We start from the raw sequence: 14779 nt of genomic DNA on the forward strand, positions 1-14779 counted from the left end.
GCAGAAGTGTTGGTTATTGGATTAGGTCGATCATCAGTGATCATGCAGGTAGCTCAGCGGTAGAGCACTTAGCTAGTGTTAGGAGGTCCTGGGTTTGAATCCTGGTCTGGTCGCTTACATATTCTCCTCTCTTGATACAAAATTGGTGCCTCTCATAAAATTGGTGCCCAACTAAATTACCCTCAGTGGTGGTAAAAGGGTCTCATATGTATTGGAAGGTGAAGACTTTGAAAAGGGAGGGAGGAGTGTAGCGGGATAGGACTGGGATGATTATCATTGACTAGGTAGCTCAGCAGTAGAGCATTTTGCTAATGTTCGGAGATCCTGGATTGAAATGCTGGTCTGGCCGATTCATTTTCTCCTCTCCTGTTACAGAAGTGAAAATACACTCTATCAATATCTAGTGTTAATTCTACAGGGCTTATTACTTTCCATTTTCTGGTATCTGTTGTGAATCATCTGTAGATGCATGTACAATGGTCACCCAGACTCTTCATCCAACTAATGATTGTCATGAGATTTTCATTTAAATCTAAAAAAATCCACACTATGAAAATCACAACAATCAGCTTTGTACGAAAAACACAAGGAAATTCCTCTTTTACAGTAGGGAATGAGGAAATACGAATATGTACTGGAAACTTCCATTCATCATTCCATGTAAGAAAGATAACTCATTTTGTATAACTCATTAAACATAAACAGATAACTTTGTCTCTATTAGTATTACAGATATTTGTAATAAACAGTACTGAGTATAGTATTTGTCTGTTTTCTAACCTGTTCGGAAATATATTAAACATCCAAATGCTGTCATGGCAATAAGAATCTTTCCATAACTCATGTTGAATAAGTTCTTGGTTCCAGTTTAGGCTTTGCAAACTAGTTGTTAGTGACAAGTGACGTGTTGTAAACTCTAATGAAAATCGTCTGCTAGACCCTTCCTGCACGAATAACCATCGGTGTAATTAAACTTGACGTCATATTGGATCTTATTTAAATAAATTTGACATTCTTAGACAAAATATTGTTTATTAGTCTAGATGACTTAACATGAATTCTTCGTTTTCACATTTTTTATAACAAGTATTTTTCAGGTTGTTTGTTTTGGTTGTTTTCTTTTACCGGAAGTCGAAGGAATATACGGAACTCTCTAGAAGAGAAGGTCGATAAATTGAAATCCAATGAAAATCCGAGTTCGGTGTCATGTGCTCTGAAAAAGCACATATAAGCCGACAAACCTATGAATAACTCCTCTTTTCCACTAGATAGCAAGCGGAGTAGTGAAACATCATGTCAACTACAACAACGAACGGCCTTAACGGCGGCCATTACCAAGAATACAACCATCATTATGCTGAAGAATGCAGCCAAGATGATATTGGCACCTTCCTTTTCACGTCCGAATCGGTGGGAGAGGGACATCCAGGTATAACATGATTTTTATCTGTTGTGGTCAGTATCTATACAACAATAACCTAAATACCAACAAGCACGTGTTATGATATGTTTACATGTTTTATATAGAATCGATTGCGTCACTGTATTGTCCACGCATGTTCCGTTTTAGTTTAGTGTAATGTTTGAATGGATTATTTGTTTGCACGTCGATTCTGTGAGCCTAATACACGAGACCAGTAGATTCATCTGAATTATTTATAATTTTGTTAGTTTTTCCTCGAAAATCCAAGCAGTATTTGACAGATTTCGTTGAAATTTTGTATCGTATCATTTTCATTTGCAATGCTTATGTGTTTTTCCCCAAATTCAATCATTCCATTAGACCATTCAGTTTGAAAGATCTTGCTGTTCTATATGTGTGGCATATTAAATGACATAAACCGTTTCCATGGTTTCTGGTATGGGCTTTATCTGAAACATTGTCATAGATTCATAAAATTCTTAAGCATTTGAAAACATGCCGAGATATGTGTTTTTCATTATAATTTCAATAAATTGGATAGGCTTTTATGAGGCATATTGACTTCTAAAGGAATAAATATTTTAATTTTTGTCAGACCAGTGCACTAATGTTACATTAAGCCCCACTATGCTTCTAAAACAAAAATTAAAGGTAGTCAATAATGATTACAAAGCATATCTATTCATGATCTAATTTAAAGTATGATAAAATAAATTATTATAAACAACTATTGAGCTTTAATTAGCAGGATTCCAGGAAGGAAAAGACCATAATTATCCATTTGTAAAAGAAATGTCGATAATGAATTCCATCATCATTGATGATTTCTTCTTGGAATCTATAAAAAAAGTACATGTTTAGCATAGTCTGGTCAGGTCTATCACAAACAAAATGATATGTTTAGATGCGTGATTTAGGAAATCGTTTGATACGATTATGAAAAAAATCTTTAAAACAAAATTATAGAAACATTCTTTTTTGACTAAACTAGTGTAGTGGTTGTGTATGTATTGGGTGTATAAAGTATGTGTGTCTTTGTGCACATATTATTTGCTGCTCTGAGCACTATATATAATCCTGCATCTTATCTGATGAACTGTACTGTCTGTAGTTTTAAAGAAATAGAGAATTGGATTAATCACACTAATGATTCCTATCTGTTAATTAATTGCAATAATTGTATACTGCCATAAAGTCTGTCATGTCATGTATTCTTGGTAACTCAAGAAGTGGTTCATAAAAAGTTTTTGTCTTTTGGTAACTGACAAAGCTTCATACTTGCATCAAATTTTATTCAGGAGAGCTTGCGTGGGTTAGAAGTACATTTTGTTTGGTAAAGTTGGCTATAGTAAATCACGAGTTTGCACGATATCATTCTAAGCATATTGATTGTATTGGGGGAAAAACATCTAAAATTACCGGCTTAAAAAAAATATATAATGGAAACCTTGAGGCGTGATGTGTTACATTTATAGAAGTATGTATACATTACCATACTTTCACTTTGATAGACATTGCATTGAAATTGTATACTCACAACTGCACCAGAGGTAGGTGCATTTTGTCACTGAAATTCAATACATTGGCTAATCTTGATGAGGCATTTTTTCAAGTACTACAGGTAGATCCTTATGATTAATATTTTGACGTTTTGTAATAGGTTACAGTTTTTGACAGTAATAAAGTTCTTTTGGGTATAATCAAACTTAAATTTCATATGAAACCTTAGCTTGTTGAGTTTGGTTTTAGTAAAAAGGTCAAGATCATCATATATAGTTACTACAAATAGAAATAGTTTTTGACAATCTGTTTGATGAATTAAAGTTCTCCTTGTGCTGATCATATTCAAACTTCATTGACACCTTCGTTATGGACAGTTCTGGAGGTTGTTAAGGAACCTTTCTCAGAAATGTCCTGTCAAAACAAAACGGCAGGGTTAAATATTCTTATGATAAAAATGAACCATTATTCTCTGACATATACAATTATTTGACTAGAAAAAAATGTGGCAATTAATGTTATGATCCTCTCCTAATATTGATATACTCAGATGACAATTTTATTCTGGTACATGTTATGTACACTTACTTTCAGTTAAATTCTTATTACAAATACAACAGATGCAGTTTCTTAAATTTTGAAAATGAACTCTTGTTTTGCCAATTAAGAAAACTCCACCAAATTTTGTTTGTTTCAATAGTATATTAGGTTAGACTTGTCCAAATGTTTTCTAGTAGTTTGGTCACAAGTTCACCCAACTGACAATTGTTCTATCAAAATAAGTCATTATGACCTGCACCAAAGAAAATGTCTTGTCTGTAGTAATTAAATCTGTATTATAATGGTTATCAGGATTTGTGTTTTAGCCATCTCGATATCATTTTATCCTCTCTGAGCTACATTTGGTTCTATGTCAACAAGACTTTTCAGCATAGTCATGAAAACATCCAGTGTTCTTCCCAGATTTTTGTGTGTGTAATGGTGAGGAATTTCATGGGTCACACACTGTGACCTCCTGTTGCTCATCAATAAATCATACCACCATTTTCTCTAAGTACTGAATGCCACCTGGCAAGAAGTGACAAGGTCTCTTATAATTTACAATGTCCGCCTTACAATCAATTGTGCCTTTCGAGTATACATGACCTATGTTTTACCACCAAAACCGCAAGATATAACTACCTACTCTTCCTCTGAGTTATAATTAATAACTTATTCAAAAAATTGTCAGTGCTCAATATGGCATTGTTTTTTGAATTCAGCTAGTTTCTTTACTTTACTGTCTTTAGGTAGTACTTTAGATTGCTATCATTTAGGAAAAAGAAAGAAACACAAAAAATGCTTAAGATAGAGGACAATATGATTATATTTTGAATTAAGCCATGTTGTATTATGTATCAACTCTTCTCAAAGTTGTGTGAACAAATGTATAACTGTGAAAGTTTCTATCTCTTTTCAGATAAGATATGTGACCAAGTAAGTGATGCTGTATTGGATGCTCACCTGAAACAAGATCCAAATGCAAAAGTAGCCTGTGAATCGGTGGCCAAGACTGGCATGATCTTGTTGGCTGGAGAGATCACATCCAATGCCAACGTTGACTATCAGAAGGTCGTCCGAGATACAATCAAACAAATAGGATATGACGATTCATCAAAAGGTACTTACATGCAATTTTATAGTTCTTGTGGGATGGTTATGAAAAGGGAATAGAGACTAAATAATAGTAATACAGTAAAAACCTCTCTATTAAGACCACTGATATGTTTCATGATCATTTATCACAACACGTATACAGATGATGGCTATTGACACTCGCCTTGTCTTGGTAGATAATCTGATATATATATATATATATATATATATATATATATATAATTAGGTTGACAGAAACAAAAGACTGACTTATATTTCTGCAGGCAGTTGTTTAGGGGTTGCTGTGTGCGGGAATGTGAGGCACAGCTAGGTTTGAAGTCATAGATATGTCCATGGTCGTAACCAAGGGGTCAGTTAGTTGATTAGTGGTCGTTGGGACTATGAAAAGTGGTTGTAATACGGAATAGCGGGGTGGTCATTATACTGAAACCATCAATACAAAGACATGATGAGAAAAATAGAGAAAAATCGAGACTGAAAACAAGTACCCGTAATAGCAAGGTGGTCGTAAGTTGAGGTTTTACTGTACAAAATAATCTACATGGTTTAGAATTAATGTATGGTCAACAGAAAATTATAGAGTTTTAAGGCTTTTAACAAATCTGCTGAAACTTAAAAATCACAATAAGATATTGGAGCATTTGTAATTTAATGAAACTATTTGTTAAATATGCATGTACTAAAACAGCCTTAAGCAATCCACTCTGCATAACCACAAGATTAATTCTTTTCTTGGATTTTTTCTTTGCACTTTGTGTGGTGTCTAAAATAACTTTCGATTCACTATTCTGTGTGTATTAATAATATGTGTTACATGGTGATTTTTTGAACTTCCAGGTTTTGACTTCAAAACCTGTAATGTTCTGGTAGCCCTGGAACAACAGAGCCCTGACATTGCCCAGGGTGTCCATGAAAACAGAGATGATGATGATATTGGTGCTGGTGACCAGGTAAGGCAAAAATCTCAATGGTAACTAATTCCGTCTTTTGCATATTGCAGAGTTTCCCCCCTTGCCTGAAGGTATCCATTGTGATTTCATTATCTTGTGAGTAAAATTCACATCGTTTTCTATGAAAAGTATGACATTATGCTTACAAACACATGACGTCACAATCAATACCTACCCACAAGGGCAGATGACTCTGTAATATGCAAATACAGAATACTTCAGCTAGGCGAATAGAGGAAATAGATAACACTGAAAGAATCTACCTTCATTCTTACTGTCATGTCATGAAACAGATTTTGTTTGATATCTTCCTTGGCATCACCAATTTTGTCCACAAAAATTGATAATTTAGTATCTACCTCTGAGATGATGGTTCTGGCTTTTGTCAAGGTTTTACAATGGTAGTGTCCACTTGTGCTTTATAGCACTTGACTTATTATTCAAAAATTTTGAATTCTCGAAATGATTCTAGAATTATCAGGGCTTGCGCTGTCAGTCGCCATAGACGCCAATGGCGAATTTGAAATGCATTTGGCAATTTGAAAACAGCATTGGCAAAAGAAGAATTTTTCATGAACCCAAAATTTCCCTCCCAGTACAGACGTTTCCATACGGTGAAATTCGCCAATTCTAGTCATACACCAGATAATGGGGCACTGGCTTGATAATTAAGTAAACAAAAGAGGTGTGAGCACTCCCTGATCTCCACCCAGGTCCTGTTTAGTAACCTGGGGCTGTTTCCACCTGGGCTTGTTATACCTAGTGTCACACGTGTGTATTACAGCTGATGTTGATCGGCGATTGGCCACCATTTGGAAACAATTACCTGGCCTTTCAATACATTTTGTGATAACAGCTAGTGTGCATTACATCAAAAACAAACACAGCTTACAACTGTAAATGATTTACTCACGTTTTTAATGTGAAATAGGCCTAACTGTCCCCCAAGTCACAAAGTTTGCAATCGTAATGGCCACCATTTTGAATAATTGTAATAGTCGGCATGGATTGGTACATCTTCAGGATTTCATTAAAAATCATGTTTAAAAAATAGGAAGGGAATTTTTTTCTTAGAATTTTTGTGTACATTTTTGAAAAATTGTTTGCATTGTATAAAATAAATAAAATAAAATATTATAGTAAATAGAAATATTTTAATTTATTTCAAAGAAATTTTCAGTTTTCTCTCTCTCAAATTAAATTTTGACAGAAACAAAAGAGACTGACTTATATTTCTGCAGGCAGTTGTTTAGGGGTTGCTGTGTGCGGGAATGTGAGGCACAGCTAGGTTTGAAGTCATAGATATGTCCATGGTCGTAACCAAGGGGTCAGTTAGTTGATTAGTGGTCGTTGGGACTATGAAAAGTGGTTGTAATACGGAATAGCGGGGTGGTCATTATACTGAAACCATCAATACAAAGACATGATGAGAAAAATAGAGAAAAATCGAGACTGAAAACAAGTACCCGTAATAGCAAGGTGGTCGTAAGTTGAGGTTTTACTGTACAAAATAATCTACATGGTTTAGAATTAATGTATGGTCAACAGAAAATTATAGAGTTTTAAGGCTTTTAACAAATCTGCTGAAACTTAAAAATCACAATAAGATATTGGAGCATTTGTAATTTAATGAAACTATTTGTTAAATATGCATGTACTAAAACAGCCTTAAGCAATCCACTCTGCATAACCACAAGATTAATTCTTTTCTTGGATTTTTTCTTTGCACTTTGTGTGGTGTCTAAAATCTGTTTAGACTAGATACAAATAATTTTGGACCATGAATTGTTCACATTGTTTCAATAAAAATAACTTTTGATTCACTATTCTGTGTGTATTAATAATATGTGTTACATGGTGATTTTTGGAACTTCCAGGTTTTGACTTCAAAACCTGTAATGTTCTGGTAGCCCTGGAACAACAGAGCCCTGACATTGCCCAGGGTGTCCATGAAAACAGAGATGATGATGATATTGGTGCTGGTGACCAGGTAAGGCAAAAATCTCAATGGTAACTAATTCCGTCTTTTGCATATTGCAGAGTTTCCCCCCTTGCCTGAAGGTATCCATTGTGATTTCATTATCTTGTGAGTAAAATTCACATCGTTTTCTATGAAAAGTATGACATTATGCTTACAAACACATGACGTCACAATCAATACCTACCCACAAGGGCAGATGACTCTGTAATATGCAAATACAGAATACTTCAGCTAGGCGAATAGAGGAAATAGATAACACTGAAAGAATCTACCTTCATTCTTACTGTCATGTCATGAAACAGATTTTGTTTGATATCTTCCTTGGCATCACAAATTTTGTCCACAAAAATTGATAATTTAGTATCTACCTCTGAGATGATGGTTCTGGCTTTTGTCAAGGTTTTACAATGGTAGTGTCCACTTGTGCTTTATAGCACTTGACTTATTATTCAAAAATTTTGAATTCTCGAAATGATTCTAGAATTATCAGGGCTTGCGCTGTCAGTCGCCATAGGCGCCAATGGCGAATTTGAAATGCATTTGGCAATTTGAAAACAGCATTGGCAAAAGAAGAATTTTTCATGAACCCAAAATTTCCCTCCCAGTACAGACGTTTCCATACGGTGAAATTCGCCAATTCTAGTCATACACCAGATAATGGGGCACTGGCTTGATAATTAAGTAAACAAAAGAGGTGTGAGCACTCCCTGATCTCCACCCAGGTCCTGTTTAGTAACCTGGGGCTGTTTCCACCTGGGCTTGTTATACCTAGTGTCACACGTGTGTATTACAGCTGATGTTGATCGGCGATTGGCCACCATTTGGAAACAATTACCTGGCCTTTCAATACATTTTGTGATAACAGCTAGTGTGCATTACATCAAAAACAAACACAGCTTACAACTGTAAATGATTTACTCACGTTTTTAATGTGAAATAGGCCTAACTGTCCCCCAAGTCACAAAGTTTGCAATCGTAATGGCCACCATTTTGAATAATTGTAATAGTCGGCATGGATTGGTACATCTTCAGGATTTCATTAAAAATCATGTTTAAAAAATAGGAAGGGAATTTTTTTCTTAGAATTTTTGTGTACATTTTTGAAAAATGTTTGCATTGTATAAAATAAATAAAATTAAAATATTAATAGTAAATAGAAATACATTTTAATCAATTAAATTTCAAAGAAATTTTCAGTTTTCTCTCTCTCAAATTAGATCTATATTTTATTATTTCGACTGATACTGTAACAGGTTTGACAGGTTTTTTTTAAGATTTAGTACTTCTGTTGTGATGAAAATTAAGTAAATATTTCCATTCAATTAAGCCCAGTATTTTTATATGAATATTTTAAAAGATATATAAAATATAAAGGTATTAGCATTGAAATACATGTTTAATTGGCATTGTTTCCCCTTCTTCTAATCGATATAAAAGATATCAAAAATCGTTCTCGTGAAGAATACCCAGGTAGATCGACACACGATCTGCAAATTTCAATTGGCGAATCCAATTTTTGACCCAGAGCTAGCCCTGAATTATCTTATTAGGCCAGGATGAACTGCCTTGTATAAAAGTTTATAATCTGTTTTCTGTTTTGTAGGGACTTATGTTTGGATATGCTACAGATGAGACTGATGAATGCATGCCACTGACTGTTGTCTTATCACATCAACTTAATGCTAAAATTGCCCAGCTTAGAAGGGATGGAACATTTCCATGGGCAAGACCCGACTCAAAAACACAAGTATGCTTCAACAATTATCTTTACATACAGCCAAATGTTCATGTTTAGCTAAAGTACAAAATAACTTCAAGACGTCAAGATTTAATGTTAACTCAATTAAACTACATATTACAAAGCATGTGAACTTTCCAAGAAGGGAAGGCGGGCAGAGTCATTATTTACCAATTATTTGCGTGATTGAAATGTTATTTTAAAGCTTGTCTACATCTTTTGTAAATTTGCCTTTGTTTAGGTGACAGTGGAGTACAAATATGTTAAAGGAGCCTGCGTACCCCTTCGAGTACACACTGTGGTTATCTCCCTTCAACACGACGAGTTCATCACAACTGAAGAGTTAAGGAAACAGCTTATGGATAAGGTTGTAAATGTTGTCATTCCTGATAAATACAGAGACGGCAAAACTGTGTTTCACATTCAGCCTTCTGGCAAGTTCATCATTGGAGGACCACAGGTAATTCATATTTCTAAGACTGATTGCTTTGTATGTAAGATAAAGATCATGAATGGTTGATTTGTATTTAACATTAAGGTCATATAAAATGTTTTCAGTAAGATCACTCGTTCACTTTAATTAGGTCACCTGAGACGAAGTCTCAAGTGACCTATTCTTTGCATGCGTTGTATGTCCGTAAACAATTTACATTTTCGACTTCTTCTCCAAAACTGCTGAAGCAATTTCAGTGAAATTTTGCACAAACCTTCTAAGGCATAAGGCCAATCAAAATTGTGAATTATATGGTCCCCACCCCCCAGAGGGCTGTTGGAGGGGCTAAAAGGGGTAAAATTGAGTAAAATTTCAAAAATCTTCTTCTCTACTCACAGATGTGGTAGAATCAAATACTCTTCATAGATAGAAAGGTCTTAAGGTCCTTTACAAAAATTGTGAATTATATGACCCTGGGGTCTCTAGTTTCCCCCTTGGGAGGGGGTTAAGTTTACTATAGTTTATATTGGGAAAACACATTTTTGCGCATTATTTGGTCATTTGTAATAGGAAATGAGTCAAATGTTGCCAGAATTATCAGTATGAGATGGCCATTTAATCCTATTAACAAATTTTCTATGACTGACCCCCAGGGGCCTTAGGGGCGGGGTCAAATAGGCTAAAACTTCAAAAATCTTCTTCTGAAATTCTGGAAATGGTAGAATCAAATACTTTTCATAAATAGAAAGGTCTTAAGGTCCTTTACAAAAATTGTGAATTATATGACCCTGGGGTCTCACGTTTCCCCCTGGGGAGGGGGTCAAGTTTACTATAGTTTATATAGGGAAAACACATTTATGAGCATTTTTTGCTCAATTTTCATTGGAAATGAGTCAAACTTGGTTAGAATTATTAGCCTGAGATAGCATTTTAATATCATATCCATATTGGTCCAGACTGACCCCCTGGGGGCAGAGGGGCGGGGCCAAAAAAGGTCAAATAGGCTAAAACTTCAAAAATATTCTTTTAAAATTCTGGAAATGGTATAATCAAATACACTTTATAGATGAAAAGGTCTTGAAGTTTGTTTATAAAAATTGTAAATTATATGACCCTGGGGTCTCCTGTTTCCCCTTGGGGAGGGGGTTAAGTTTACTATAGTTTATATAGGAAAAACATATTAATTAGCATTTTTTGCTCAATTTTCATAGGAAATGAGTCAAACTTGGTTAGAATTATTAGCCTGAGATAGCATTTTAATATCATATCCACATTGGTCCTGACCGACCCCCTGGGGGCAGAGGGGCGGGGCTAAAAAAGGGTCAAATAGGCTAAAACTTCAAAAATCTTCTAAAATTCTGGATATAGTAGAATCAAATAATTATAGATGGAAAGGTCTTACAGGTGTTTTATGAAAATTGTGAATTATATGACCTTGGTGTCTCACGTTACCCCTTGGGGAGGGGGTCAAGTTTACTTTAGTTTATATAGGAAAAACATATTTGTGAACATTATTTGCCCAATTTTCGTAGGAAATTAGTCAAACTTGATTAGAATTATTAGCCTAAGATATACCATTTTAACATCCATATCCGTCCTCGATGACCCCCTGGGGGACCAGAGGGGCAGGACCAAACAGGGTCAAAATGATTAAAATTTCAGAAATACCTCTAAGTTCACAGGTTTAATGGAAGCAAATACTCTTCATAGTCTAAAATGTCAAATTTATAAATCACTTACCAACTTCAAGGCCCAGCATATAGTGTTTATATGTCTTTAATTTGTTTCATTATTTGATCAATTATTTGCTAATTTTTTCCTCTGATACATGATAACTACACTAGTTTAATGGATTATTCCACACAAGTCCATGGTGAAGCTGGACAAGTGAAAGATTTTGGTCCTTGTTCCCATACTGGAATTTTAGGTCAATAATAAGCAGTAATTAAACGTTATTATTTTATATCTACAGGGAGATGCCGGTCTGACAGGTAGAAAAATCATTGTCGATACCTACGGTGGCTGGGGAGCTCATGGAGGTGGTGCCTTTTCTGGAAAAGATTTCTCTAAGGTTGACCGGTCAGCTGCCTATGCTAGCCGCTGGGTAGCCAAGTCCCTGGTCAAGGCTGGGCTCTGTAAGAGAGTCCTAGTTCAAGTAAGTTTCTATGAAGGGGAGATAACTCTTACTATTAAATCACAGTATTAATCGAGTCAACTAGTTGAACAGTCACAGTTACATTGCAAATACATACAACTTTCCAAAATAGTATAATATCCTTGTGATGATGCTTTCTCTTATTTTCATCAGGACAAACATTGATCTGATTGTATTCTGGTTTTTTGTACATTGACTAACATTGAAAATCCTTTTTTTTTTGTAGGTGTCCTATGCCATCGGAATTGCAAAACCATTATCCATCACTGTGTTCAGTTACGGAACATCTTCATTATCTGAAGCCCAGCTACTCCAAGTCGTACATGACAACTTTGACTTGCGTCCAGGACATATTGTAAAGGAACTGAACCTAAAAGCACCAATTTACCAGAAAACAGCTTGCTACGGACATTTTGGTCGTCCTGAATTTAGCTGGGAAGTGCCGAAAAAATTGAAAGTTCAGAAGTAATTACTTCTAGAAGCTTTGTGTGAATGAAAGACAAAAATTAACCAGGGAAAGAGACAGAAAGCAACTATTATAATAGGAGGTTGCTCCAATCCATTTATGCTCTGTGTATGCGTGTATGAATGTGAGGTTGTATGTGTTTGTGTTTTTTATGTAAGAACAATAATGGGGAAGCCACAGTAGTTAAAAGGCTAGTCTGACCCAGTTTGATTCCGAAGTTTATGTCCATATATGGAACATGCCTGGCCCTCTTGACTCAGATCTTCTTGATCCTGAAATTCTAAGGTAGATTTGTGGTCGATTGTAGAGGTTGTTGTGACCTGAAATCATTCATCCTTCAAAATTATGGACTTTGTATGAAGTCAAATGAACCACCGGAACTGAAGGATGAATTATTTTTTTTGTAGATATCTGAGCTTATTTGTTTCAAACTCGGCTCAGATTTCGCCCTTTAATTATTGCAAATGTGTTTTTTCTTCTCGATTTTTATATACACATTTGTCTCGTGTTTATAAAAATTTTAACGGAAAAGAGCACTATTTATAAACACTCGGGCAAAAAACCCCAATAGTAGATATCCATAATATGTAATTATTTATATTTGAATACATGCTATATATTGATGATTTGACATGAATGAGATCACTTTTTATCTTTGATTAAATGGTGTACGCTTGTAATTTCTTTTAAATGTAACTTTTTATTGTTGTTATTTGTTTGATTTCATTTTTATCCATATCCATGACTTGTATGATATTTTAATGGATATCCGCCATTTTCTTCTGCAAGTAAAAGTTTAATCAGTCCATTTGAATGTGATCACGCCTTTGTGTTGTATAGTTTTAAATAGAGACTTGTACATTGTAGCGGTCCTGTGCTCTACTGTGCAATTTAAGGGGAATTTTTCCTTTACGGCATTACTCTTGCCACACAGGGTAGGAATATTGTAACTATGACTTGGTCAATTGGTAGTAAGATCATCTTATTGTCATGACATCTTCATCTTCACATCTGCAAAATTTTAAATGATGACATGATTTATTGTTATATGATTCTATATACAGAGATTTAAATAAATTAGAACACCAATTTACACTGTAGATTTTCTAGGTGTATAAGGGAACAACTAAATAAATTGTTGAAATAAACCTTACTGATTGTATTTGTTTTTACTTTTACTGTGCCAGTCAACAGAAAGGAGGGCATATGGAATATTAACAAACGTAAAGGTTATTTGCCATGAAAAAAACCAGAACTGTACATCATTACTCATCCAGGATACCCCATGGGTTACTATTACCGCCGTTATATCCACCCCTGCACTATCTCGTAGTAAAACTGAAGGTAGTTCAAGAGAAAAAACTGAACAAACACAGGCCTGCAGAGACTTACTGTGAAGATTACAGAGAGCAACCCCCATCTTCAAAGTCACAGTGTAATGTTATTCAATTATTTTGATGTACATCAAAAGGATCAAATGAACTGCTCATCCGTTGTCTCAGACCGAGCCTTCTATGATATAGTTGACTGGTGGGTATTACAACTGTAATAGTAACCCCAGGATGATCATAACTTGGATATCTTATAACTCTGTCACACCTTGCTTCTGTACAATAGCTGCAAGGAATTTTTACAATTTATGGTTTACCAAGTTGATTTGTCACTTTTACAATACTATTTCAATCTAATTTCTGTATTATGAAAACAAAAATTATGAAATCTATTTTGACTTCCACCATGAATGAATGCCATGTTTAATTATTACTATTCGAAGACTTAGTTGAAAGAGTTATGTCCCTTTAGTGTACAAGATAAAGAGGTATTTACCTTTTCAATTCAAAACTGGGAAATTTAAACAAGTCCTTACAAGAAATGTATGAACTCAAATCATGCCATTGTTATGTGTCAAGGTTATTAACTGTTGTTCAAGGGCCAAGGTCATATTTGTATCATTTGAGTAAACATTTGAGTAGACCAAGAGTGTCAAGGTCTAGGTCGCTAAAGACAAAAGGTCACTGAGCAAACAATTATCAGGTAATATACCCAAGGTCAAGGTTATCTTGTGATACACTTTATGCAAAGTGATCATAATTTCAACAAGTGGCCAAAGGTCAAGGATATTTGTCTCATTCGGTCATTTCTGGTTGAAGGGATAGAAATAAGATCAGAATTTTTACTAAGTAAAGATGCTCTATCGCCGATAGAGTATAAACGATACTCATCATTTGAACAATTATTGGTGTTTAATCGTGTTATAATATATATATAATGTCTAATTAACACAAAAAATAATATGAAATAAATTGCTTTTGGTGTGTATGCGATATAAGTTAACTTCATTCCATATAGTGCAATGGATATTTTTCAGAACACAATTAATTATTTTCAATATTTTTATCTTGAAGCAAACTTTGAACTTCAAACTTTTCAATTGGTAATGGTGTGAAGTAAGTAACTTTTGTAACTGAAGAAAAGTT

At 34.6% G+C, this 14779-nt stretch overlaps 2 protein-coding genes across 4 annotated transcripts in view; one reads left to right on the forward strand and one right to left on the reverse strand.

The window, feature by feature from the left end:
* Window positions 1–1124, reverse strand: part of LOC138323107 (UBX domain-containing protein 8-like) — a 30235-nt gene extending 29111 nt beyond the window's left edge. For 2 of the 3 annotated variants that reach the window (XM_069267463.1, XM_069267461.1), the window contains exon 1: window positions 781–1124. In XM_069267463.1, the coding sequence (XP_069123564.1) occupies window positions 781–844 (64 nt within the window). In that variant the 5' untranslated portion in view covers window positions 845–1124. Of the gene's footprint in view, window positions 1–428; window positions 671–780 lie in introns of those variants that run through there. The other variant, XM_069267462.1, reaches the window with a different exon arrangement.
* Window positions 1125–1244: 120 nt separating this feature from the next.
* LOC138323108 (S-adenosylmethionine synthase-like) lies at window positions 1245–13455 on the forward strand. Its single transcript, XM_069267464.1, has 7 exons — window positions 1245–1429; window positions 4383–4583; window positions 5417–5529; window positions 9114–9257; window positions 9490–9708; window positions 11654–11836; window positions 12063–13455. The coding sequence occupies exons 1-7, from the start codon at window positions 1294–1296 to the stop codon at window positions 12303–12305; spliced, it is 1239 nt and encodes a 412-aa protein (XP_069123565.1). The 5' UTR covers window positions 1245–1293; the 3' UTR covers window positions 12306–13455.
* Window positions 13456–14779: the final 1324 nt, after the last annotated feature.

This window comes from Argopecten irradians, chromosome 5 (assembly GCF_041381155.1).
Source record: "Argopecten irradians isolate NY chromosome 5, Ai_NY, whole genome shotgun sequence".
Classification (NCBI taxonomy): Eukaryota; Metazoa; Mollusca; class Bivalvia; order Pectinida; family Pectinidae; genus Argopecten; species Argopecten irradians.

Bases quoted from the DNA above. Each gene is read 5' to 3' on its own strand.
- LOC138323108 (XM_069267464.1), top strand. From the start codon at position 1,294: ATGTCAACTACAACAACGAACGGCCTTAACGGCGGCCATTACCAAGAA. The intron at 1,430-4,382 runs GTATAACATGAT...ATCTCTTTTCAG, and splicing joins GGTGGGAGAGGGACATCCAG to ATAAGATATGTGACCAAGTA. The intron at 9,709-11,653 runs GTAATTCATATT...TTATATCTACAG, and splicing joins TCATCATTGGAGGACCACAG to GGAGATGCCGGTCTGACAGG.